Here is a 27465-nt window from a genome sequence, read left to right on the forward strand (position 1 = left end):
TATTGTACTTTATTATGTATGTCACAAACATGTGGGCCATAATGTATACAGTTACAATCTTTGTATTTTAAAATATGTAATCTGATTTTATAATATATATAGCTATATAGCTAATATATATATATATATATATTCGTTTTTTTTTAATATATAATCTCTCTTTGAATATATCTCTATTTCTATAATGATCTATATCTTTAAATATCTTTACTACTCAGCACCACACTGACTGTATCATTTAGGTGTGTTGTTGTGCCCATACATATTCACATTGATAAAACCATCACTCTCCCTCCCTCACTGCTCTCACTCTATCTCTGGTGTTGGGAATACGGACTTCCTCACACAGGAACCACTGATCCGTATCCCTCCTCAAAATTGCGTGTGATCCCGTTTTTCCTGAAGAACTCGGTGTGGATGTGAGCGATGCGGGCAAACTGCCTGCCAGGTTTGTAGAGGACAGGAGGCATGTGTCTTCCATACTCTGATGAGGACAAGACTGGTGCAGGTCTGGAAGACTCCTGAAAGAGAAGAGAAACAGGGAATGAGCTGAGAGGGAGGAAAGGGTAATAAATATAGGAGAAAGAGACAGAAAGAGGATGATGGTGAATGAGAGAGAGCAGAAAAGGGGGAGAGCGGGTTAATCATTTAGTTGTTCAACACCTTACCAGACACCATTACACAGCTTTACACCCATACAATTATATATATAATCTCTGTGTTTTACACCTGTAATTGGAGGTGGCTTGATTCTGTAGCTGAGTTTGATCATATCTGTGGGTTTAAAATGGATGTCCTCCCGTTCACACCATGAGCTGTCACTGAGCGCAGAATTACTCTCAGAAAGGTAAGACTTAACTTTACTGTAATTAAACCTCTCTACAGTGAGTGCAGCTCATTCACTTTACAAGTGTGTGTGTGTCCACTCACTTAGCTAGTCAACTTCTCCACTTTCACTGACTGAGAAACTAGACCCACCATTGGTGCTGCTTCCTACCTGACAAGCATAATGACTCTGACATAGTTTCCGCACAGAAAGTGTTGGGAAACTTCCACCTCGCTAACAACCACCAGCGGCATACAGTGACAGCCAGCTGCTAGCTGTATTTACTCCCATAACAACCTGTTCACATATGGCTTGTCGGCTAGTGCAGATGCTGCCACACCTGCTGCTGGTCAAACAGACTGTCAACTGGGAAAATGTACGACTAGTTCCATGAAACTACAAAAAATATAAAATCAAACTTTGTTTGTCACTTGCACCAAATACAACAGGTGTAGACCTTACCGTGAAATGATACAGCTAGATTTGGTCTGGTTTAAGGCTATTCAAATGTAGCTGATAGGAATTGTCATAGGCAGAGATCTAGGGACTTGAACTCTGGTTTCAGAGTGAGTGCACTAACACCTGTGCCATGAAGGTCCAAACCCCTTGGTAAAGATAGGCTAGTTATAGCACACTATGGTTTAAGTACACATCATAGTGGTGGTCATAATAACCGTATCAGAGCATACAGGGAGGCTGCTGCACCACTTTACCCTCCCCAAATCCAAACACCACCTACTTAGATCAGCGCAGGAGCAACAGGTGTTACTGTACAGATGCCATATCTTAATTTGACCCACTTTCTCACAGCAGGAATATAGTCTTGCAGCAACAGGGAATCTGAATTATTATGTGGATTACAATAAATTGAGATTTTTTTTGTAGTGTTTGATACATTTTTCGTTTGGGCAAATCAAGTCTGAAATGTTAAAGTGGAAATTAGAAGCCTTTTTAGACATTGAATACATTTGCATTTCCTGCAGTGCTGGAAAATTCCTGCAAAAACAGGATGATCAAATTAAGATACGGCACTGTAGCTAGCTAGTTACCTCTGAGTACAAGTCTAGTCCCCTGCTGTTGGAGTGCTCTCTATCGTCGCGGTGTAGTTTGCTGTCATAGCCCTCCGCCCGCCGGTATATGCAGTCGTATAAGGATACCTCCCGTGCCTATGGAATAATGGATCATTATAGGTTGGTGTGTGTGTGTGTGTGTGTGTGTGTGTGTGTGTGTGTGTGTGTGTGTGTGTGTGTGTGTGTGTGTGTGTGTGTGTGTGTGTGTGTGTGTGTGTGTGTGTGACAGAGAGGAAGATGGAGAGAGAGAGAGAGAGAGAGAGACAGACAGACAGACAGACAGACAGACAGACAGACAGACAGACAGACAGACAGACAGACAGACAGACAGACAGACAGACAGACAGACAGACAGACACAGGGGGGGACGTGGAAGACAGTGGGATATAACGTTAGTAATGATATAGCTAGCCATCTAGCTGTTTGTTACAGTAAGAGGTGTGATAGATAGAGAGTGAGGGTGAGGGAGTAGTCTTGAAAACCTGACCGTAGGCAACACAGTGACGTCTCTGTGTTGACTCAGGTCGGGTTTTCAAGACTAGTCAGGAAGAGAGAGGGAAATGTGAAGGGAGAGAGAGCCCAGCTAGAACATAACGTTCTGAGAATCACATGTCTCTTAAAGCTTGGTGAGAGCGTGGTGGTCCTATGCTTATTTTGCATACAACCTTCCCACAGCGTTCTGGGAATGGTGCAGGATAGTTGTTTGGCTTTGGAACATTCTCAGCACATTAAAGGAACTTGACAAAATAATGTTATTTTCTTGATATTTCATTACTTTAACAGAACGTTTCATAAAAGTTCAAACATGATTACATTTAATTACATTTTTGCTAATGTTCTAGGAAAGTTCTACAACTGGTTTGACATTGGGAATGTTCTCAAATAGTTTAGAGAACGTTTGAAACAACGTTCTTCTGTGGGAATTTCAATACTTCAGCATAACGTTTCCTACAGGTTTCCTCATGGTTCTATTTAAAGTAATGTTCTCAAATTGTTCCGGGAACATTAAGAAACAACGTTCATCTGTGTGAATGTCAGTACTTCAGCATAACATTTCCTACAGGATTCCTCATGTTTCTAGATAAATTCATGTTCTTATTCATGTTCTTAGAAACAACGTTCTTCTGTGGGAACTTTCAATAAAAAACACAAAAAAAACATTAGTTACATCAAAGAACTTCCTAAGAATGTTCTAAGAATGTTATTTAAAAACATATACATCACAGGAAGTTGGTGGCAGATTAATTAGGGAGGACGGGCTCATGGTAATGGCTGGAGCGGAATTAGTGGAATGGTATCAAATACATCAAACAAATGTCCGTGTGTTTGATGCTATTCCATCTGCTCTGTTCCAGCCATTATTATGAGCCGTCCTCCCCTCAGCAGCCTCCACTGGTATACATTATGTTCTCAACGTCAACAAAACTTTCTCTACCCTCCATCTTGTTACGTGTGTTCAGGTGTGTTGGCCGTACCCACTAATTGGCCACACCTGATCTGACTGAGTTCTTGTTTCCTTTGAAATGGGGTCTGTTTGAGTAGACTAAAACGCTTTGGTTTCGTTTGTAATTTACTCTATCTACGCCAATTTCAGAGCACTCATCTGAGTGTGCTAGAGCGCAGAATAACTGATGAATTTACGAACGCACAACACTCATTGAATATGACCGGTGTCAGTAAATGTTGGCAAAAATGTTTTATTAAATTGTTGCCAGCACCACAGTTACAGTCACTAACACCCTTGATAACATAAAAACAGCCTAACTAGCTCTGCTAGGGCGAGTAAAATCATCAGAGTGAGGTGTTCTCTCATTTGTGCCAGTTAACTTGGGTGCTTGACTGCCGTTGTGAGGTCAGAACGCTCTTAGGCCAGTGTCCAGTGTGCACTGTGAACATTCCAAGAGCAAACCACTCTGAATTTACGAACAGACAATTTGACAACACTCTGAACTTAAGAATGCCTCAGAGTGCACTCTGACACACTGGAAACAATTTACGAACGCACCCTTTGTATGAGTAGAAAAAAATATGGCATGCTAGCTCCATCCTGGTGGCGCAGTCGACAAATTCCATGGATAGAAAACAGAAGCTCGTGTAGGTTTGAAAGCTCACTGACGCAGTCACAATAAAATGAATATTTTAAAAAATGTGTTTGCATGATTAATGAATAAGCAAATTAATTTCTATGTGTCCTATCTGTGATTGGAGTTCAAAACAGTTAACCCAAACTAACCTAGCGTAGGACCCCCTATTATTGGCATATTCAACAGCGTTTAAGAAATATACACTGCTCAAAAAAATAAAGGGAACACTTAAACAACACAATGTAACTCCAAGTCAATCACACTTCTGTGATATCAAACTGTCCACTTAGGAAGCAACACTGATTGACAATACATTTCACATGCTGTTGTGCAAATGGAATAGACAACAGGTGGAAATTATAGGCAATTAGCAAGACACCCCCAATAAAGGAGTGGTTCTGCAGGTGGGGACCACAGACTACTTCTCAGTTCCTATGCTTCCTGGCTGATGTTTTGGTCACTTTTGAATGCTGGCGGTGCTTTCACTCTAGTGGTAGCATGAGACGGAGTCTACAACCCACACAAGTGGCTCAGGTAGTGCAGCTCATCCAGGATGGCACATCAATGCGAGCTGTGGCAAGAAGGTTTGCTGTGTTTGTCAGCGTAGTGTCCAGAGCATGGAGGCGCTACCAGGAGACAGGCCAGTACATCAGGAGACATGGAGGAGGCCGTAGGAGGGCAACAACCCAGCAGCAGGACCGCTACCTCCGCCTTTGTGCAAGGAGGAGCAGGAGGAGCACTGCCAGAGCCCTGCAAAATGACCTCCAGCAGGCCACAAATGTGCATGTGTCTGCTCAAACCGTCAGAAACAGACTCCATGAGGGTGGTATGAGGGCCCGACGTCCACAGGTGGGGGTTGTGCTTACAGCCCAACACCGTGCAGGACGTTTGGAATTTGCCAGAGAACACCAAGATTGGCAAATTCGCCACTGGCGCCCTGTGCTCTTCACAGATGAAAGCAGGTTCACACTGAGCACGTGACAGACGTGACAGAGTCTGGAGACGCCGTGGAGAACGTTCTGCTGCCTGCAACATCCTCCAGCATGACCGGTTTGGCGGTGGGTCAGTCATGGTGTGGGGTGGCATTTCTTTGGGGGGGCCGCACAGCCCTCCATGTGCTCGCCAGAGGTAGCCTGACTGCCATTAGGTACCGAGATGAGATCCTGAGACCCCTTGTGAGACCATATGCTGGTGCGTTTGGCCCTGGGTTCCTCCTAATGTAAGACAATGCTAGACCTCATGTGGCTGGAGTGTGTCAGCAGTTCCTGCAAGAGGAAGGCATTGATGCTATGGACTGGCCCGCCCGTTCCCCAGACCTGAATCCAATTGAGCACATCTGGGACATCATGTCTCGCTCCATCCACCAACGCCATGTTGCACCACAGACTGTCCAGGAGTTGGCGGATGCTTTAGTCCAGGTCTGGGAGGAGATCCCTCAGGAGACCATCCGCCACCTCATCAGGAGCATGCCCAGGCGTTGTAGGGAGGTCATACAGGCACGTGGAGGCCACACACACTACTGAGCCTCATTTTGACTTGTTTTAAGGACATTACATCAAAGTTGGATCAGCCTGTAGTGTGGTTTTCCGCTTTAATTTTGAGTGTGACTCCAAATCCAGACCTCCATGGGTTGATAAATTGAATTTCCATTGATTATTTTTGTGTGATTTTGTTGTCAGCACATTCAACTATGTAAAGAAAAAAGTATTTAATAAGATTATTTCATTCATTCAGATCTAGGATGTGTTGTTTAAGTGTTCCCTTTATTTTTTGGAGCAGTATATTACCTTCAACAGTGTTATCTTGTGATCAAGCCATCAATGTTTTGTGATAATTGGTGTCATAAAAATGTTAGCTAACGGGTTAGCAATTAGCATGTCTGACATTTCAGTGGAAATACTACTATTATCAGCTTTTTGATAAGCGGTTTAGCAAAAGAAATACGTCCCGTATTATCAGCATACGGTCCCCAGTTATTGGCCACCTTACTATTTTGTTCAATTGCAAGATATATCCGTTTAATTTTGTTCAAAAAAGAGACAGCAACCTCATATCCTAAGTGTTTACTAGATAGTTGACGAGTTGACTAGACTTCCAGTCAACTTTTCATTGCGTAGCCCGGTGCGCCCTCCTGTAGACTCTTAAAAATGGTTCTTCACCAACATCTTCTTCAGTGTTGTAACCAAATGTCTCACTATTTATTTTACAGATTAATCTTATGTTTTGAGAAAGTAGATAACAGTTTAATACTAACATTGAAATGAATATGAATAATTTAGGTTATGTGTATATTAAATGATGTGTCTATCGCACAGCTGAATTTGACAATATACAGCGTGTCCCACAAAATGTGTATGTATGTATGTATATATATATATATATATATATATATCACTTTTTTGAAAACTCTGAAAACCTAACTTAACTTACATAAATTGCAATGAAAATCGGTGGTCAGCTAGCTGGAAGGGTGTCTTTAGTCGCAAAACGTACCGTTATTTTCCAGTCCATTTAAATGTTGAGTAGAGGTGATTTAATTCTCTAACAGCTAGAGAGTGTCCGAAGTTAGGGGTGTCCGATGTTGGGCGAAAATTAGCTAACAGTCTTATTGAACATTTCAGTTAAAGTTTTAAGGAGGTTATTCAAAAACCTCAAAATAACCTAACATTTATGTTCTCAAAACATTAAGAAAACCTCCCAGTAAAACATCCAGGGAACAATAATAAAACGTTCTCAGAACCTCCTGCAACATAAAATGAACGTTCCCAGAACAGGCTAAATTTTGACACTTCTGTTCTCAGTCAGGAAACGTATGGCTTTGTTCCTAGAACCAATTGGAAACCAAAAAGGTACATTCCCACAACTTCTAAGGAATCAATTGTGCTAGCTGGGAGAAAAGAGAGCGGGGGAGAGAGACAAAGGGGTTAGAACGAGAAAGAGAAAAGAGTGAGAGGGACACACAGAGAAAGAGAGAGACTGAGAGAGAGAAATATAGGTTTTCTAGCTAGCTATCTTAGCTAAGTAAGTTAGCTAGCCGTTCGCTAACGTTAGCTAGCAAGTAGCAACCACCCATACCTTGGAGTCACTGTTGTAATAGGTTCTCTCTTTTGGTTCAGTTCGTCTTGGTGGAATGTAACTATACACAGATATAGTCGAAACTGGTTTTGTTTTCGATTGAAGTAACACATCCATCCTATAACTATCTATGTAAATAAAAAAATAAAAAACTTTCTACACCTAAAACTAGTTTAGCTTGGTAAACAAAAAATAGCTACCAGTGGCGTCTATGGTTGCTAAGATACTAATCCAGTGCTACTTCGCACTAGGAACACACATCTCTGTACTTTCCTCGACTGCGCAGCCACACTTACTACCGCAATAATATACATTTTGCTTTCTTTTTTCTTCTCCTTCATCTGCATTTAATCAATCTGAGAACTAGTTAGTTAAAAGCAACATGGTCGTATATGCACCTTTTCAAAATGCCCATAATAATGTATTACACACTAACTGATATTAGGCGTATACCAACTCTTCTAAAAAAAATAGACAGTATAGGTCTCTGGTTCGAATCCCGGAGCTGGCAAGGTAGTAAAACCCGCCGTTCTGACTTTGAGCAAGGCATTTAGTCCCCAGCAACAGCTACTCCCCGGGTGCCAATGATGTGAACGTCGATTAAGGCAGCTCCCCGCACATCTCTGATTGCGTTAAATGCGTTTCGGTTGTTCGGGGGAATGCATTCCGTTGTCCTACTGTCCGACTGACTAGGTATCCCCTTTTCCTCTAATGCCACCAAATAGTGCAGTGCTAAATGGGTTTGATGATGAGATACCATAATGACCAGTCCTCTCCTCTGCCTAGTCAACTGATTGCTTTGTGCCAGTAGTCTGTCTGTCTAATGTGTGGTCAGCTCACCTCAGCTCTGATTGCTAGTGGAACTGGTGTGTGTGTCACAGGTGGCTGGTGGCACCTTAATTGGGGAGGACAGGCTCATAGTAATGGCTGGAATGGAATGAATGTGTTTGACACCACTCCATTCACCCCATTCCAGCTATTATTATGAGTTGTTCTCCCCTCACCAGCCTCCCGTGGTGTGTGTGTGCGTGCGTGTGTTCCAGTGTTTTCCAGCCCTGCGGGAGAGTATAGATCACATCAATACCATCACCCTCTGCTGGTACAGGTCTCTCTGTAAGATGGACAGTGACACAGCTGCTGCTGCTGCTGCTTCTGTTGCTGTGTGTGTGTGTGTGTGTGTGTGTGTGTGTGTGTGTGTGTGTGTGTGTGTGTGTGTGTGTGTGTGTGTGTGTGTGTGTGTGTGTGTGTGTGTGTGTGTGTGTGTGTGTGTGTGTGTGTGTGTGTGTGTGTGTGTGTGTGTGTGTGTAATATAATGAATGGTCAGGTTGGCTGCCCTGTAAGGTGGGACCCATCAGAGAGTTGTGGGAGTTCTAACCACTTGACCCGGTGTGACAGGAGCACTATTGGAAATTCTAGTTAGCCCTAACATCTCACTGTGATGGCTCTGCACACACACACGCACACACACGGGCCCACATAAGCACATGTGATAACGCCCTTTAACCGTTTTCTGTAGTGGGCTGAATCAGGGTCACACAGAGTGTTTCTTGGTAGTCTTAAACAAATCTACATTGAAACAAAAGTATACACCTCACACACATGGTTATGGGATCAACAAAAAGAAGACTTCTGTACCATGTCAGATATAGAGCTGAAATGTATTACATTTGGAGTTTACATCCCAATATTCCACTTTGTACACATCACAGAAGACTGAAATATAACATATAAGTTGACATAGAAACACCATGTTTTTGGCTGTTTAAAAAAAAAAAATCTTATTAATTATGAAAAATATTAATAACATTCCACCCATGAGGCCACTAGTCATTTGACTGTAGGAAAGGCCAAGAAAGTGTGAAATACATTGGCACACACACATACACAGACGCATCCCTCTCTCGCTCTCGCACTCTCTCTATCTCTCGCTCTCTCCACCTGCTGTTGTTATTCTCTCTGTCTACCATAATTACAGAGGAACAGCAGGAGATAGGCCAATAAAAGACTCACACTGTGCTAAGAGGCTGGGCTGGAGTATCACACACACACACACAGACTCTGGAGGAGAGAGCCAAGGAGTGAGAAAGAGAGAGAGGAAAAAAAGGAACATAAATCTTCTATCTTATCATTAGGCGTTACCCTAAGAGGATAAACTCCCAGGCAATTTTATAGACATCTGGCTGTTTCATAGGCCCATGAAAGACAGCATACACCTGTATGAATGGAGTCTATCTTATGAGAGAGGGAAAGAAAGAGATAAAGGAGAGTGAAGATATAATGGAGGGGGAGAGGAAGAAGCAAGAGGGAGAAAGACTAGAGAGAAGAGGAGAGAAGGATGGGTGAAGGGGTGAGAAAGAAATGGGGAAAGAGAGAGACCTGCTTTCTTTCATTAGTTTCAGTCACTGTGTTCTCTGCCCAGTAGAAACCCAGGAGTAATCCAGTTATGAGTCTGACATTTGAGAGGGAGACGGTGATATTTGGTTAGTTTCTCTCTCTCTCTCTGTCTCTCTCTCTCTCTCTCCTCTCTCTCTCTCTCTCTCTCTCTCTCTGTCTCTCTCGCTCTCTCTCTCTCTCTCTCTCTCTCTCTCTCTCTCTCTCTCTCTCACTGTCTCTGTCTCTCTCTCTCTCTCTGTCTCTGTCTCTCTCTCTCTGTCTCTCTCTCTGTCTCTGTGAGAGGGGAGCACCTGGGGGTTCATTCAGGTCATTAAGTTCTCTCCTGTCACACACACACACACACACACACACACACACACACACACACACACACACACACACACACACACACACACACACACACACACACACCAAACTCACAATCACATGACATTCATACACAAATGAATCCGTTTTTTTGCACTTCTGAGAAGATGTGTGATTAGAGTGCCCTCTGCTGGCTGCTTTCTGCAGTGCATGTATCAGGTCCATTCAGTAGTCCAATGCATGGTTTCCCAAACTCGGTCCTGCCCCCCCAAAACGTGCACCCAGGGGGGGCCCCAGGACCGAGTTTGGGAAACCCTGGTCTACTGTATTAATAATCAAGGCAGGTTTATTGGTTGATAATAAATCCAAATGGAGCTGATCGTAGACTACAAGAAACAGAGGGCAGAGCACACCCCCATCCACATTGACAGGGCTGTAGTGGATCAGGTCGAGAGCTTCAAGTTCCTCGATATCCACATCGCTAAGGAATTATTATGGTCCAAACACACCAACACAGTCATGAAGAGGGCATGATAATGCCTTTTCCCCCTCAGGTGGCTAAAAAGAACTGCACCATTGAGAGCATCTTGACTGACTGAATCACCGCTTGGCATGGCAACTGCTTGGCATCCGACCACAAGGCACTTCAGAGGGTTGTGCGTATGGCCCAGTACATAACTCTTTTGACTCATCACATACGCTGCTGTAACTTTTTATTATATATCCTGTAGCCTAGTCACTTTATCCCTATATGTACATATATACATACTGTATAGGCCTCCCGAGTTTGGTGCAGTGGTCTAAGGCACTGCATCTCAGTGTTACAGGCATCACTACAGACCCTGGTTCGATTCCAGGCTGATCACAACTAGCTGTGATTGGGAGCCCCATAGGGCGGCTCACAATTGTTCCAGTGTTGTCCGGGTTAGGGTTTGGCCGGGGTAGGCCGTCATTCTAAATAAGAATTTGTTCTTAACTGACTTGCCTAGTAAAATAAAAATCAATCTCATTACCTTGTACCCCTGCACATCGACTCAGTACTGGTACCCTGTGTTTAACTTGTAGTGTATTTGAGTTCTAAAAAGGCTTCTGAAGTTTGTAATTTCCACTTTGAAATGTCAGACTTGATCTTCCCTTATGAAAAATGTATCAATCCTACAAAAATGCCAATTAATTATAATCCACATAATAATTCAGATTTTTTATTGATGCAGGATTATCTCCTGCTATAGCAGGAGCTCTAATTAAATTACATCAGTAGCATGTCATTTCAGCCATTAACCTTCCTTTACAATTATTCATTCTAAACATTTTGAATCGGTATTCCTATAATTTATCACTGTGCAAAAATGATGGGCTCTCATTGCTAGTGTATTCCTTAAAACATTAATTAAGTCTTAAAGGAGAGGGGCCATTTGAATTAAACACTGGGGCATATGCTGTAGGGACTAATGCATGATATTAGAGAAAATAACATACTGCGTCATGTTCATTAGCCACCAAATGGATGAAAATGGACTGAAACATGGAGGGACTACCAGGGACTTTTCCAATAAGAAACACTAAGTTTCATTTTCTGTTGCAAAATGTTTTAAAACGCTTCCAATTTTGTGCCGTAATGAACACAACCCGGATAGTTCACCCCTTGTAGAGAAGACGGTGGGCCTAATGTCATAAAGAAACTTAATGAAACCATCTTCATGAATCTATTAAACTAAAGGTCAAATTAGCATTTTAACTTCGGTTTACGAGTGGCTGTTAAAGTAATGGATAAATCAAACAAATATAATTTTTTCCCCCTGTAGTTTTGGGTGAAATCTGTCCTCAGTTCTGTTCAACACACTCCCTGCACACTGGTCTGAGCACAGTTGTTTGATATAGCGTTTGTAGTGTGCGTATGTGTATCTTTAAACTTTATTTAACTTGGCATGTCAGTTAAGAACAGATACTTATTTACAATAATGGCCTACCCAAGCCAAACCCTCCCCTAACCTGGGCGACGCTGGGCCATGTGCGCCGCCCTATGGGACTCCCGATCACGGCCAGTTGTGATACAGCCCGGGATCGAAACCGGGTCTGTAGTAATGCCTCTAGCACTGCTATGCAGTGCCATAGACCGCTGCCCCACTCAGGATCCTGTGTGTCTGTGTGCGTGTGTGCGTGTGTGTGTGTCTGTGTGCGTGTGTGCGTGTGTGTGTCTGTGTGCGTGTGTGTTTCCACTACCAAAATGACCATGAGTTTGCCTAATCTTGGCGACATCCATTTCATGTGATAGCAAAGAAAACAATAATCACTTCAGTAAAATATTATATTAACTACATGTTATATTACAAAACAAAACACTCTGGAGTTTGAGTTTACAGGGACAGTGCACATTATCAACATTTCAGTAAAAATGACGGTTTAGCCAGACGGATCATTTTGAACTGCAGTCCCTGGAGTCCCAGATACAAACAGACCTACATGTACCGTGGGCCCTAATCTATAAACAGTATAATCCACAGTCCCAGATACAAACAGACCTACATGTACCGTGGGCCCTAATCTATAAACAGTATAATCCACAGTCCCAGATACAAACAGACCTACATGTACCGTGGGCCCTAATCTATAAACAGTATAATCCACAGTCCCAGATACAAACAGACCTACATGTACCGTGGGCCCTAATCTATAAACAGTATAATCCACAGTCCCAGATACAAACAGACCTACATGTACCGTGGGCCCTAATCTATAAACAGTATAATCCACAGAAAATCTCTAATGCACAAAGTATCAGGATAACCACTACACTGGCACAGCTAGACTAAGTGACTTGAAATCTTTGTTGACGGTGACTCAATTCAAGGACACCATTAAGAAATACATTAAAATTGAATTTATGTAAAAGATGCAGAAAACTGTGCCTATACATTTTAATGGATTATGAACTGTCACACTTTGCCTACACATACTTAATAACCTTTTACTGCTGTGGGCTAAATCAGGGTCACACAGTGTTACTTGGTAGTCTTAAACAAATCTACTTTGAAACAAATGTATACACCTCACACACATGGTTATGGGCTTAAAAAAAGAAGACAGATATAGAGCTGACATTTATTACATTTTGAGTTTGCATCCCAATATTACACTTTATATACACTACCAGTCAAAACGTTTTAGAACACCTACTCACTCAAGGGTTTTTCTTTATTTTTCCTATTTTCTACATTGTAGAATAATAGTGAAGAGATCAAAACTATGAAATAACACACGGAATTTTGTTACTACAAAAAAGTGTTAAACAAATGTTGTGTTACTTGAAACTCAAATAGCCACATTTTGCCTTGATGACAGCTTTGCACACTCTTGACATTCTCTCATCCATCTTCACCTGGAATGCTTTTCCAACAGTCTTGAAGGAGTCCCCACATATGCTGAGCACTTGTTGGCTGCTTTTCCTTCACTCTGCAGTCCGACTCATCCCAAACTATCTAAATTTGGTTGAGGTTAGGGGATTGTGGAGGCCAGGTCATCTGATGCAGCACTCCATCACTCTCCTTCTTGGTAAAATAGCCCTTACACAGCCTGGAGGTGTGTTGGGTATTTGTCCTGTTGAAAAACACATGATAGTCCCACTAAGCCCAAACCAGATGGGATGGCATATCGCTGCAGAATGATGTGGTAGCCATGCTGGTTAAGTGTGTCTTGAATTCTAAATAAACGACAGACAGTGTCACCAACAAAGCACCCCAACACCTCCTCCTCCATGCTTTACGGTAGGAAATACACATGCGGAGATCATCCGTTCACCCACACCGTGTCTCACAAAGACATGGCGGTTGGAACCAAAAATCTCCAATTTGGACTCTTCTTCTTATTGGTGTCCTTTAGTAGTGGTTTCTTTGCAGCAATTCGACCATTAAGGCCTGATTTCACGCAGTCTCCTCTGAACAGTTGATGTTGAGATGTGTCTGTTACTAGAACTCTGTGAAGCATTTATTTGGGCTGCAAATTCTGAGGCTGGTAACTCTAATGAATTTATCCTCTTCAGCGTAATTCTGGGTCTTCCTTTCCTGTGGTGGTTCTCATAAGAGCCAGTTTCAGCATAGCACTTGATGGTTTTTGCGACTGCACTTGAAGAAACTTTCAAAGATCTTGACATTTTCCGTATTGACTGACCTTCATGTCTTAAAGTAATGATGGCTTGTCATTTCTCTTTGCTTATTGAGCTGTTTTTGCCATAACATGGACTTGGTCTTTTATCAAATAGGGCTATCTTCTGTATCAAATCGAAGTTTATTTGTCACGTGCCAAATACAACAGGTGTCGACCTTACAGTGAAATGCTTACTTACAGGCCCTAACCAAAAGTGCAATGTTTAAGTAAAAAATAGGTATTAGGTGAACAATAGATAAGTAAAGGAATAAAAACAACATTAAAAATACAGTGAAAATAACAGTAGCGAGGCAATATACAGTAGCGAGGCTATAACAGTAGCGAGGCAATATACAGGCATCGGTTAGTCAGGCTAATTGAGGTAGTATGTACATGTAGGTATAGTTAAAGTGACTATGCATACAGCTGAAGTCGGAAGTTTACATACACTTAGGTTGGAGTCATTAAAACTCGTTTTTCAACGACTCCAACAATTTCTTGTTAACAAACTATAGTTTTGGAAAGTCGGTTAGGACATCTACTTTGTGCATGACACAAGTAATTTTTCCAACAATTGTTTACAGACAGATTATTTCACTTATAATTCACTGTATCACAATTCCAAGGGGTCAGAAGTTTACATGCACTAAGTTGACTGTGCCTTTAAACAACTTGGAAAATTCCAGAAAATTATGTCATGGCTTTAGAAGCTTTTGATAGGATAATTGACATCATTTGAGTCAATTGGAGGTGTACCAGTGGATGTATTTTAAGGACTACGTTCAAACTCAGTGCCTCTTTGTTTGATATCATGGGGAAATCAAAAGATATCAGCCAAGACCTCAGAAAAAAAATTGTAGACCTCCACGGGTCCGGTTCATCCTTGGGAGCAATTTCCAAACGCCTGAAGGTCCCACGTTCATCTGTACAAACAATTGTATGTAGGAATAAACACCATGGAACCACGCAGCCGTCATACCGCTCAGGAAGGAGACGTGTTCTGTTTCCTAGAGATGAACGTACTTTGGTGCGAAAAGTGCAAATCAATCCCAGAGCAACAGCAAAGGACCTTGACAGGCGTGTGCGTACTTGTGCTGAAGTCAGGTGCAGGAGAGCAGAGAATTGTGAACAGGCGCACACTTTATTTCGGCAGGAGAGAATGTACAGACGGACGCAGCTGCGTACAAAAACCTCCAACCAAAAAGGCAAAGTGTAAAACGCACAAAAACCGTCACAACCAGCAAATGTATACAAACAGGCTTTGTGAAATAACACGAGAGAAAATGCACGCAAGCCTAGTGCGTACAAAAACACGTATCACACAAACAATCTTACACAAAGACATGAGGGGGAACAGAGGAATAAATACATGTAGATTGATTGGGGAATGAAAACCAGTTGTGCAGGGAAGAAGACAAAACAAATGGATACATTAAAAATGGAGCGGCGATGGCTAGAAAGCCGGTGACGTCGACCGCCGAACGCCGCCCGAACAAGGAGAGGAGCCGACTTCGGCGGAAGTCGTGACAGACCTGGAGGAAGACGCTGGAGATGCTGAAGATGCTGGAGGAAATAGGTACAAAATAATCTATATCCACAGTAAAACGAGTCCTATATTGACATAACCTGAAAGGCCGCTCAGCAAGGAGAAGTTACTGCTCCAAAACCGCCATAAAAAAGCCAGACTACGGTTTGCAACTGCACATGGAGACAAAGATCATACTTTTTGGAGAAATGTCCTCTGGTCTGATAAAACAAAAATAGAACTGTTTGGCCATAATGACCATCGTTATGTTTGGAGGAAAAGGGGGGAGGCTTGCAAGCCGAAGAACACCATCCCAACCGTGAAGCACGGGGGTGGCAGTATCATGTTGTGGGAGTGCTTTGCTACAGGAGGGGCTGGTGCACTTCACAAAATACATGGCATCATGAGTGAGGAAAATTATGTGGATATATTGAAGACATCTCAAGACATCAGTCAGGAAGTTAAAGCTTGGTCGCAAATGGGTCTTCCAAATGGACAATGACCCCAAGCATACTTCCAAAGTTGTGGCAAAATGGCGTAAGGACAACAAAGTCAAGGTATTGGAGTGGCCATCACAAAGCCCTGACCTCAATCCTATCGAAAATGTGTGGGCAGAACTGAAAAAGCGTCTGCGAGCTGTCAGGAGGAATGGGTCAAAATTCACCCAACTTATTGTAGGAAGCTTGTGGAAGGCAACCCGAAATGTTTGACCCAAGTTAAACGATTTAAAGGCAATGCTACTACATACTAACTGAGTTTATGTAAACTTCTGACCCACTGGGAATGTGATGAAAGAAATAAAAGCTGAAATAAATAATTCTCTCTACTATTATTCTGACATTTCACATTCTTAAAATAAAGTGGTGATCCTAACTGACCTAAAACAGGAAATGTTTACTTGGATTAAATGTCAGGAATTATGAAAAACTGAGTTTAAATGTATTTGGCTACGGCGTATGTAAACTTCTGTAGCGTAAAAGAGGGGCTGGCCGGTGGCGGGACACAATGCCGATAGTCCGGGTAGCCAATGTGCAGGGGCACCGGTTAGTCGGGCTAATTGAGGTAGTATGTACATGAATGTATAGTTAAAGTGACTATGCATATATGATAAACAGAGAGTAGCCGCAGCGTAAAAGAGGGATTGGGGTAGGGGGGCGGGCCAATGCAAAATAGCCATTTGATAGCCATTTGATTACTTGTTCAGGAGTCTTATGGCTTGGGGGTAAAAGCTGTTGAGAAGCCTTTTGGTCCTAGACTTGGCGCTCCGGTACTGCTTGCCAGTAGAGAGAACATTCTATGACTGGGGTGGCTGGGGTCTTTGACAATTTTTAGTGCCTTCCTCTGACACTCGCCTGGTGTAGAGGTCCTGGATGGCAGGCAGCTTAGCCCCAGTGATGTACTGGGCCGTACGCACTACCCTCTGTAGTGCCTTGCGGTCGGAGGCTGAGGAGTTGCCGTACCAGGCAGTGATGCAACCAGTCAGGATGCTGTCGATGTTGCAGCTGTAGAACCTTTTGAGGATCTGAGGACCCATGCCAAATCTTCTTAGTTTCCTGATGGGGAATAAGCTTTGTCGTACCCTCTTCACGTCTGTTTTGGTGTGTTTGGACTATTCTAGTTTGTTGGTGATGTGGACACCAAGGAACTTAAAGCTCTCAACCTGCTCCACTACAGCCCCGTCGATGAGAATGGGGGCGTGCTCGGTCCTCCTTTTCCTGTAGTCCACAATCATCTCCTTTGTTTTGGAAATGTTGAGGGATAGGTTGTTATTCTGGCACTACCCGGCCAGGTCTCTGACCTCCTCCCTATAGGCTGTCTCATCATTGTTGGTGATCAGGCCTACCACTGTTGTGTTGTCTGCAAACTTAATGATGGTGTTGGAGTCGTGCCCGGCCACGCAATTGTGGGTGAACAGGGAGTACAGGATGGGACTGAGCACGCACCCCTGAGGGGCTCCAGTGTTGAGGATCAGTGTGGCGGATGTGTTGCTACCTACCCTCACCACCTGGTGGCGGCCCGTCAGGAAGTGCTACAGGTCTGTAGTCATTTAGGCAGGTTGCCTTAGTGTTCTTGGGCACAGGGACTATGGTGAAACATGTTGGTATTACAGACTCAATCAGGGACATGTTGAAAATGTCAGTGAAGACACCTGCCAGTTGGTCAGCACATGCCCGGTGCACACATCCTGGTAATCCGTCAGGCCCCGCGGCCTTGTGAATGTTGATCTGTTTAAAGGTCTTACTCACGTCGGCTACGGAGAGCGTGATTACACAGTCGTCCGGAACAGCTGATGCTCTCATGCATGCCTCAGTGTTGCTTGCCTCAAAGCGAGCATAGAAGTGATTTAGCTCATCTGGTAGGCTCGTGTCACTGGGCAGCTCGCAGCTGTGCTTTTCTTTGTAGTCTGTAATAGTTTGCAAGCCCTGCCACATAAGACAAGCGTCGGAGCCGGTGTAGTACGATTCAATCTTAGCCCTGTATTGTCGCTTTGCCCGTTTGATGGTTCGTCGGAGGGCATAGCAGAATTTCTTATTAGCTTCCGGGTTAGAGTCCCACACCTTGAAAGCGGCAGCTCAAACCTTTAGCTCAGTGCGAATGTTGCCTGTAATCCATAGCTTCTGGTTGGGGTATGTACATACAGTCACTGTGGGGACGACGTCCTCGATGCACTTATTGATAAAGTCAGTGACTAATGTGGTGTACTCCTCAATGCCATCGGAAGAATCCCAGAACATGTTCCAGTCTGTGCTAGCAAAACAGTCCTGTAGTTTAGCATCTGCTTCATCTGACAACTTTTTTATAGACCGAGTCACTGGTGCTTCCTGCTTTTATTTTTGCTTGTAAGCAAGAATCAGGAGGACAGAATTGTGGTCAGATTTACCAAATGGAGGGCGAGGGAGAGCTTTGTATGCGTCTCTGTGTGTGGAGTACAGGTGACCTAGAATTTATTTCCCTCTAGTTACGCATTTGACATGTTGATATAAATTAGGTAAGACTGATTTAAGTTTCCCTGCATTAAAGTCCCCGGCCACTAGGAGCGCCGCCTCTGGGTGAGCGGTTTCCTGTTTGCTTATTTCCTTATACAGCTGACTGAATGCCAGCATCCAGCTGTGGTGGTAAATAAACAGCCACGAGAAGTATGGATGAAAACTCTCTTGGCAAATAGTGTGGTCTACAGCTTATCATAAGATACTCTACTTCAGGCGAGCAAAATCTAGAGACTTCCTTAGATTTTGTGCACCAGCTGTTGTTTACAAATATGCACAGACCCCCCCCCCATATCCCGCTAGCTGAATATCCATGTCATCATTCAGCCACGATTCTGTGAAACATAAGTTGTTACAGTTTCTGATGTCCCGTTGGTAGGATATTCGTGATTGTACCTCGTCTAATTTATTGTCCAATGATTGCACATTGGCAAGTAAAATTGAAGGTAACAGCAGCTTTCCCACTCGCCGTCTACGGCTCCTTACGAGGCATCCTGCTCTGTGTCCTCTGTACCTGCGTCTCTTTCTCTTGCCAATGACGGGGATGTTGGCATTGTCGGGTGTTCGAAGTACATCCTGTGCGTCCTGCTTGTTGAAGAAAAAATCTTTGTCTAATCTGAGTTGAGTGATCGCTGTCCTAATATCCAGAAGCTCTTTTTTGCCGTAAGATATGGTGGCAGAAACATTATGTACAAAATAAGTTACAAATAATGCAAAAAAAAACCACATAGCACAATTGGTTCAGCGCCCATACAACTGCTGCCATTTCTTCCGGCGCCATTTTACAATGGCTATCTTCTGTTTACCACCCCTACTTTGTCACAACACAACTGATTGGCTCAAAAACATTAAGAAGGAAAGAAATTCCACAAATTCACTTTTAACAAGGCACACCTGTTAATTGAAATGCATTCCAGGTGACTACCTCATGAAGCTGGTTGAGAGAATGCCAAGAGTGTGCAAAGCTGTCATCAAGGCAAATTAAGAATCTCAAATCTATTTTGATTTGTTTAACACTTTTTTGGTTACTTCATGATTCCATATGTGTTATTTTATAGTTTTGATGTCTTAACTATTGTTCTGCAATGTAGAAAATAGTAAAAATAAAGAAAAACCCTTGAATGAGTAGGTGTTCTCAAACTTTTGACCGGTAGTGTGCATCATAGAAGACTGAAATTTAACAAAATCCTTTGATTTTTAATATTAATTTACTATGAAATTATGAAAAATATGTATAATATTCCACCCATGAGGCCACTAGAGGGTGCTTTGGTCATTTGACTGCAGGAAAGGTGTGCTATCTTATATAGTTAACTTGATGCAACACACATCAAACATTTATTTAGCATTTTCTAATCTAAATACTGAGCATTAGCTATAAAGGGGACACATGAATCAGTTCCGAAATTGATCTTGCAGGGAGCATTGTTCAATGTAAACCTTTATTCATCCAGGCATTTGAACAATACATTTGGTTAGTGCTGAGCGGGGAACCAAAGTCTGTACACCCTGTATCTTTCCAGGACCAGAGCTGTTACAGTGCCTTCAGAAAGTATTTATTTTTCCACATTTTGTTGTTTTACAATGTGAGATTAAAATGGATTTAATTGTACATTTTTGTCAACGATCTAAACAAATGTCAAAGTGGAAGAAAAATTCTAACATTTATTTAAATGAATGAAAATAAAACACTAATATATCTTGATTAATTAAGTATTCAGCCTCTGAGTCAATACATGTTAAAATCAACTTTGGCAGCGATTATGGCTCTTTCTGGGTACATCTCTAACAGCTTTACACACACGGATTATACAATATTTGCACATTATTATTTTTTTTATTCTTCTAACTCTGTCAAATTAGTTGTTGATCATTGCTAGACAGTCATTTTCATGTCTTGCCATAGATGTAAGTGAAAACTGTATCTAGGCCACTCAGGAACACTAAATGTCGTCTTGGTAAGCAACTCCAGTGTATATTTGTCTCTGTTGGAAAGCAGACTGAACCAGGTTTTCCTCCAGGGTTTTGCCTTTGCTTAGCTCTATTCCGTTTCTTTATATAAAAAAACTCCCTAGACCTTGCAGATGACAAGCATACCCATAACATGATGCAGCCAACACCATGCATGAAAATATGAAGAGTGGTAGTGATGTGTTGTGTTGGATTTGCCCCAAACATAACGCTTTGTACTCAGGAAATAAAGTGAATTTCTTTGCTACATTTTTTTGGCAGTTTTACTTAATGCAAACAGGATGCATGTTTTGAAATATTTGTGTTCTGTACAGGCTTCCATCTTTTCACTCTGTCACTTAGGTTAACTACAATGTTGTTGATCCATCCTCAGTTATCTCCTATCACAGCCATTCAACTCTTTAACTGTTTTAAAATCACCATTGGCGAAATGGTGATTTCACCATGGTGAAATCCCTGAACTGTTTCTTTCCTCTCCGGCAACTGAGTTAGGAAGGACGCCTTTATCTTTGTAGTGACTGGGTGTATTAATACACCATCCAAAGTGTAATAAATAACTTCGCAATGCTCAAAGGGATATTCAATGTCTGCTTCTTTTTCCCCCCATCTACAAGTAGGTGCCCTTCTTTAAGGGGCATTGGAAAACCTCCCTGGTCGGTGTTTTAAATTCACTGCTCGACTGAGGGACCTTACAGATAATTGTATGTGTGGGGTACAGAGATGAGGTAGTCATTCAAAAATCATGTTAAACACTATTATTGCACACATAGTGAGTCCATGCAATTTATTATGTATAAGTAAAATGATACTCCTGAACTTAACAATGCGATTGAATAATTATTGATTCAAGACATTTCAGCGTTTCATTTTTTATTAATTTGTAAAAAACAAAATATATAAACATAATTCCACTTTGACATTATGGGGTATTGTGTGTAGGCCAGTGACAAAAAAACCCTAAATGTAATCAATTTTAAATTCCTACTGTAACACAACAAAATGTGGAAAATGTCAAGGGGTGTGAATACTTTGAAGGCACTGTATATAAGATGAGCCATGACTATAATGCAGTATGAAGTGGGTAAAACAGTATGTAAACATTATTAAAGTAACTAGTGTTCAAAGACCATGTTCATTGGGCAGCAGTCTCTAAGGTGAAGGGTTGAGTACCAGGTGGTTACCGGTACGTAACAGTGACTAAGGTACTGGGCGGGGCCGGCTAGTGGTTACTAGTCTGATGGCCTGGAGAAATAGTCTCACCCTAAACGAATCCTGCACAGAGTAGGCTAGTTAAAGTAGACTTATGATATTATTGTAGTTGTCTGTATAGGGTCTTCAGTAGGCCTATCAAATGACTATTGGTTAGGCTACACACTGACCAAATCCGAATTAGTTTATTCTGCAGCCTAGCATTTGTATTTGAGAGAATCAGATCAACAACCAACACAAGCATTAATTCGTGTCCCAACATGATATCCAAAACACTGTGTATATGCAATATTCATGTTCACCTTGTAGGCCAATCTGCACAGTGCACACTGATTTAAAAAGGCACAAATCGCTGTCATACTCATTAATGATTCACAGACACTGCAGTTGTCGCGGGTCAACCCGATCGCCCGTCTTCTGTCTGCACGTTTCCGAAGGCTCTCGGAGATTCACCGAACATAGACCCATCCCTTCCCGAATCCCGTGCCCCCCTCCTCCACTCCACAGCGACTCTCCTTTCGACTCAGAGGAGGAACCCGGCGGCCGCCCAGCTGTGCATTTGTAGCTATTACCCAAGATGGAGGTTTGCTGATGGCAGTAGCATCTAGGAGCGATCCTGCCCGTCCCTGTGTCTTGGCCGACGCTTTCCGAAAGCGAACAGATTTTTATCTTGATAACGTTGGTAGGAATTACCCCACCGCATTGGGAATTTAGTTGGGCCACCATCATGAGTTCTGGGGAAGGAGCGGAGGAGACGTCAAAGGACGCGGCCGATATAGCGGCGTTCTTTAAATCTGGTAAGCCCGAGAACGAACACGCCTGGGAGAGCAAAAGAGCCGCCCCTTCAAGTCGACACGGAGGGACATTGTTCCCGATTGAGCACTGCATTTTCGGGATCGGCGCGTTGGTGGGGTGCGGGGAGGTTTTCAACTAAACATTCTCCCAGGTGTTGTTGCTCATTTGTAGAAGCAACAGTGGCTGTTATGCAGAATTAATGGTGTGAGAGATGTCGTGTATTTGTTACACACTCATTATAATGTAACTAACCATGTCATCCAGGTAGGAGAATTCGCGACTCCGGTAGCAGCCCCACTCCCCACAGTCGACAGACACATGCCAACTCACGTTTGATTAGCTTTATAACCGACTGCACGCCGACATTAGCTAACTAACCATCGTGCTTACGTTTGACGAATACAAAGAAAACACATGAAATACATAGCTAAGATATTTACTACAATTTACCTTTATAAAAATAGCTAAATCACAACGACAGGTGCGCGAGCGATCAAGCTAGCTAGCCAGCTAATTAGATAGCCAATGGAATGGACTGGGACATCAAACAGCTCACTGTCGGATTGCTAGCTAATGTTATATAGATTTCATGGAAACAGCTCAACGCTAGAGTTGATTGTTAAGTAAAACATGTAACGTACTAATCGTTTCCGTGCTGTTAAAATAGGATACAATCCGAGCGTGCTAGCTATGTAAACAATACCGTGGCGTGGCATGCATTCTTGCTCTCTGGACTGTGGCTAGGTCAGCTAGCTAGATGGCTAGCTGTAAGGTTCCCCTATGGCCCTAAGGCATATGGTGCATGCATCGATTGTGATTTACTTCACGGTGCATGAAGCAGTTCAGATATGAGTCTTTTCTAAATTAGTAATGTTAGTGACTGCACAATGTGTGAATGCAAAAGATGATCATAGCAATTTTCTCGGCTAACGTTAGTCATGCTAGCTAGCTGGCTGAGCGATGTGCAATCATAATTTCTGGGCCTATCCTGATTCAGTAGATGTATAACGAGATAGTAACGTTAAACTCGTACATGGATATGGAGGCTCCTAGTCTGACATTCTTCCATTCTATTCCATTATCCCGGTTCTTAATTCGAGACTTCAGTCGATGATTTCTGTGCCTTGAATAATGAGCTCATTTTGACTCAAGGTTATCATCAGATGTAGGTAGCAATGTTTTATTCCTAGTAGGATTTTGATACAACAATCATATGCTGAAAATGTAAATGGGACTTAGTTATTCTTATCATTATAGCTGGATAGTTTTGTGGATTGGGTTCAATCTATTGGTGGTGCATAGGTGCTAAACCCCCATTGTCAAAAATCAATTAATTAGATCAATCAAATGGTGGCAATTGGGTTGATTGGAGGGTGACATTAACCATATATGTATGTGTGTGTGTGTGTGTGTGTGTGTGTGTGTGTTTCGACGGCTTCACTGGTCAGTCTAAACCTCATTGGAGGAGAAGATGAGAGGAAGCAACTGTAGACTGTTGAGACGCAGCCTTTGACTCCACTCTGGCTGTATCTATAGATAATAACCCACATGTAGACTGTTGAGACGCAGCCTTTGATTCCACTCTGGCTGTATCTATAGATAATAACCCACATGTAGACTGTTGAGACGCAGCCTTTGATTCCACTCTGGCTGTATCTATAGATAATAACCCACATGTAGACTGAGACGCAGCCTTTGATTCCACTCTGGCTGTATCTATAGATAATAACCCACATGTAGACTGAGATGCAGCCTTTGACTCCACTCTGGCTGTATCTATAGATAATAACCCACATGTAGACTGTTGAGACGCAGCCTTTGACTCCACTCTGGCTGTATCTATAGATAATAACCCACATGTAGACTGAGACGCAGCCTTTGACTCCACTCTGGCTGTATCTATAGATAATAACCCACATGTAGACTGGAGACGCAGCCTTTGATTCCACTCTGGCTGTATCTATAGATAATAACCCACATGTAGACTGAGACGCAGCCTTTGACTCCACTCTGGCTGTATCTATAGATAATAACCCACATGTAGACTGAGACGCAGCCTTTGACTCCACTCTGGCTGTATCTATAGATAATAACCCACATGTAGACTGGAGACGCAGCCTTTGACTCCACTCTGGCTGTATCTATAGATAATAACCCACATGTAGACTGAGACGCAGCCTTTGATTCCACTCTGGCTGTATCTATAGATAATAACCCACATGTAGACTGAGACGCAGCCTTTGATTCCACTCTGGCTGTATCTATAGATAATAACCCACATGTAGACTGAGACGCAGCCTTTGACTCCACTCTGGCTGTATCTATAGATAATAACCCACATGTAGACTGAGACGCAGCCTTTGATTCCACTCTGGCTGTATCTATAGATAATAACCCACATGTAGACTGAGACGCAGCCTTTGACTCCACTCTGGCTGTATCTATAGATAATAACCCACATGTAGACTGAGACGCAGCCTTTGACTCCACTCTGGCTGTATCTATAGATAATAACCCACATGAGAAGTGCTGTATGTGCATTATGGCTGCAGTGAGTTCTTCTGTGACGATGGCTCCAGTCATCCTGCTCTGAGGGAAACCTCTTAAACACTAAAATTCAAATCTGTACCTCGAAGCCAGTTCCATTGCTTTTATCATTCTTCCCCTCTAATAGGGGACTTATTTATACATGAGAGAACCAGGAGTAGTCCGGACCTCATAGGGTAAGATTGGATTGCCCTCGTAATAGACAGTCCTAGTCTACAACCACATCCCATTTTTACCACTAGACTAACCCTTAACCAATATCCAAACATTTACCCAAACCCTTCCCCCTATTTTTTTCTCAGTTGTAGTAACTTCCTTATTGGTTAAAATGTTCATTTGGGATCATGTTCCTTTGGCTTTTCCTCTGTCCCATGTGTTTTGGCTCTCTCCAGTAGAAGTTACCTGTAGGCACAGATCTAAGATCAGCTTACCTTCCCTAAAGCTTTCCCCAACTTTTAGAGGACAAAACTCTTAACCGACCTTATATCAGTCTCTAGTTTAATCTTTTGTAGCTGGATTGTTCTGGGTTATTATTATGGGGTGTCATTGCAGTGTTTTGACACCCTTGTGAGAGTGCTTGGTAACCAGCAGAGCTGGTTATCACTGCAGGCAACAAAGCTCTGATTGACAGCTGAGCTCAGGTTGAGTTGTGCGTCTGTGTTTGTGTGTGTGCGTCTCTGTAGGTCTGTTTGTGTGTGAGTGTGCATGCATGCACATTGGAGCTGGAGTAGACTCAAGCCATCTCACTCTACAGTCCTCTCTGTAATCATCTCTGTAATCAAAAAGCTCTGTCTCACTGCAGAATTAGGCATTCTCCAAGCATCACATTTCAATTTCAGAATGTTTTTGTTGCTTCTGCTGCTCTATCGTTCCCTTTCTCCAAACATCAAATTGAAGTTAAGGCTTAAGTTTAGACACGCATTCTGAATAAGGTTTGGGATTATCATAAAATAAAAAATGCGCTAATCCAGAGTCATGGGATTACGCCCATTTGACACCCCGGTCCACCCCATCTGACACCCCGGTCCACCCCATCTGGTACCCCGTTCCACCCCATCTGGCACCCCGGTCCACCCCATCTGGCACCCCGGTCCACCCCATCTGGCACCCCGGTCCACCCCATCTGACACCCCGGTCCACCCCATCTGACACCCCGGTCCACCCCATCTGGCACCCCGGTCCACCCCATCTGGCACCCCGGTCCACCCCATCTGGCACCCCAGTCCACCCCATCTGGCACCCCAGTCCACCCCATCCGGCACCCCGGTCCACCCCATCTGGCACCCCCTTGTCCACCCCATCTGGCACCCCAGTCCACCCCATCTGGCACCCCAGTCCACCCCATCTGGCACCCCATCCCACCCCATCTGGCACCCCAGTCCACGCCATTGCAAAACCCAAGGCTACCTGATGGTAATGGAACTCACTATTGCCCACCCAGTGGCCAGTTTTGAAGGCATTTCCCAACGTCCTAAGGACATGGATAGATAGACCGCCCACAGTGTCCGGTCTGGAGCGTGAAGTCACAAGCTCTGCCGGTCGGCTACTGCGTCGCAACCTAGCCGTGCCAAAAGCTCTGGTCTGCCCTAGAAAGCCTATGTAAATTACGATCGCCAGAAACGGTCTCCCCAAAAAATGGTGAAGTCCATTTTGGACTCAAAAAATAGTTTCTTAGGATCCTGTTCGATCCCCATGGTGAATTATTTTAAAGTTCGCTACAAATCGAGATATATAATTAATCAGTGATCCATTCTTACAACTACATTTGGACCACGTGCTGACACAGACCAATCACGGGCTGGCAGGCTACGAGGAGGCTCGCACCCTCATGCACGCTCTTTGCACGTGTCTCTCAGGCAGGATTAAAACGAGGACATCGAACATGATCCTTTGCTAGTTATGGCCACTTTCACCATGATCCACAGGTGCCATTCAGCAGCATCAGCAATATGAAACGCTTCAAATACTTCCTGCTTCATGTACCATCTGAAGTTTTCCATAAGAATACGTGGATGATATCCGTGCTATCACTATCTACTGGTTTTAATGTCTATGGGATCCACGTCCAATTTTGAACGATCTCTCTTCTGTAATACGCAGTGATACTAGCATCAACACTACGGGACCAATATCTCTAGCGATGTGAAACAAGGAATTGTGTACTATCTGAGCTAATAATAATAATAATAATAATAATAGGCATAGACTCAAGCTTTCTCCCTCCACGATCAACGTTGCTGTATACTATAGGCTAGACTATAGTTGTTAGTTTGAGGGTTTATACTCCATTGTTTTCCCTCTCACTTTCCCCTGTATAACACCTCCTAGCCATGTTAGAACACGTACAGATTTAGCACCTACCTGCCTGGCCATATTTTCTCCTTCTCGGTTTGTCTCGTTCTCTCATTCTGTCTTTCTTGTTGTCTTACTCTTGTTCTGTCGCTCATTTCTGTCTGAATCCCTCCCTTACTTTCACTCTCTCTCATTCTGTCTCTTTTATCGCCCCTCTCGTCCTTTTCCTTGTTACAGACGT

General features: G+C 43.0%; 2 protein-coding genes across 10 annotated transcripts in view; one reads left to right on the forward strand and one right to left on the reverse strand.

Annotated features, from left to right (window-relative positions):
• Window positions 1–19: 19 nt before the first annotated feature.
• Window positions 20–27465, reverse strand: cfap90 (cilia and flagella associated protein 90). Of its 2 annotated transcripts, none has more exons than XM_014142555.2 (3): window positions 27294–27465; window positions 1876–1992; window positions 20–521 (listed from the first exon to the last, which is right to left on the reverse strand). In XM_014142555.2, the coding sequence occupies exons 1-3, from the start codon at window positions 27303–27305 to the stop codon at window positions 342–344; spliced, it is 309 nt and encodes a 102-aa protein (XP_013998030.1). In that variant the 5' UTR covers window positions 27306–27465; the 3' UTR covers window positions 20–341. The 2 variants fall into 2 exon arrangements, with proteins under 2 accessions (XP_013998030.1, XP_013998029.1); XM_014142554.2 differs by lacking the exon at window positions 27294–27465 and adding an exon at window positions 7056–7478 and having other exon boundaries at window positions 22–521.
• Window positions 22065–27465, forward strand: part of LOC106570344 (triple functional domain protein) — a 169417-nt gene continuing 164016 nt past the window's right edge. For 3 of the 8 annotated variants that reach the window (XM_045694817.1, XM_045694822.1, XM_045694818.1), the window contains exon 1: window positions 22065–22387. In XM_045694817.1, the coding sequence (XP_045550773.1) occupies window positions 22318–22387 (70 nt within the window). In that variant the 5' untranslated portion in view covers window positions 22065–22317. The remainder of the gene's footprint in view (window positions 22388–27465) is intronic. The other 5 variants (XM_045694824.1, XM_045694820.1, XM_045694819.1 and 2 more) reach the window with 3 other exon arrangements.

The sequence above is a fragment of the Salmo salar genome, chromosome ssa14 (assembly GCF_905237065.1).
Source record: "Salmo salar chromosome ssa14, Ssal_v3.1, whole genome shotgun sequence".
Taxonomy (NCBI): domain Eukaryota; kingdom Metazoa; phylum Chordata; class Actinopteri; order Salmoniformes; family Salmonidae; genus Salmo; species Salmo salar.

Excerpts from the sequence above, each read along its gene's own strand:
- cfap90 (XM_014142554.2), bottom strand. The coding sequence starts at position 7,172 with ATGGATGTGTTACTTCAATCGAAAACAAAACCAGTTTCGACTATATCT. Across the intron at positions 1,993-7,055 it reads ATTACAACAGTGACTCCAAG|GCACGGGAGGTATCCTTATA; the intron begins GTATGGGTGGTT and ends ATTATTCCATAG. Across the intron at positions 522-1,875 it reads GACTAGACTTGTACTCAGAG|GAGTCTTCCAGACCTGCACC; the intron begins GTAACTAGCTAG and ends CTTCTCTTTCAG.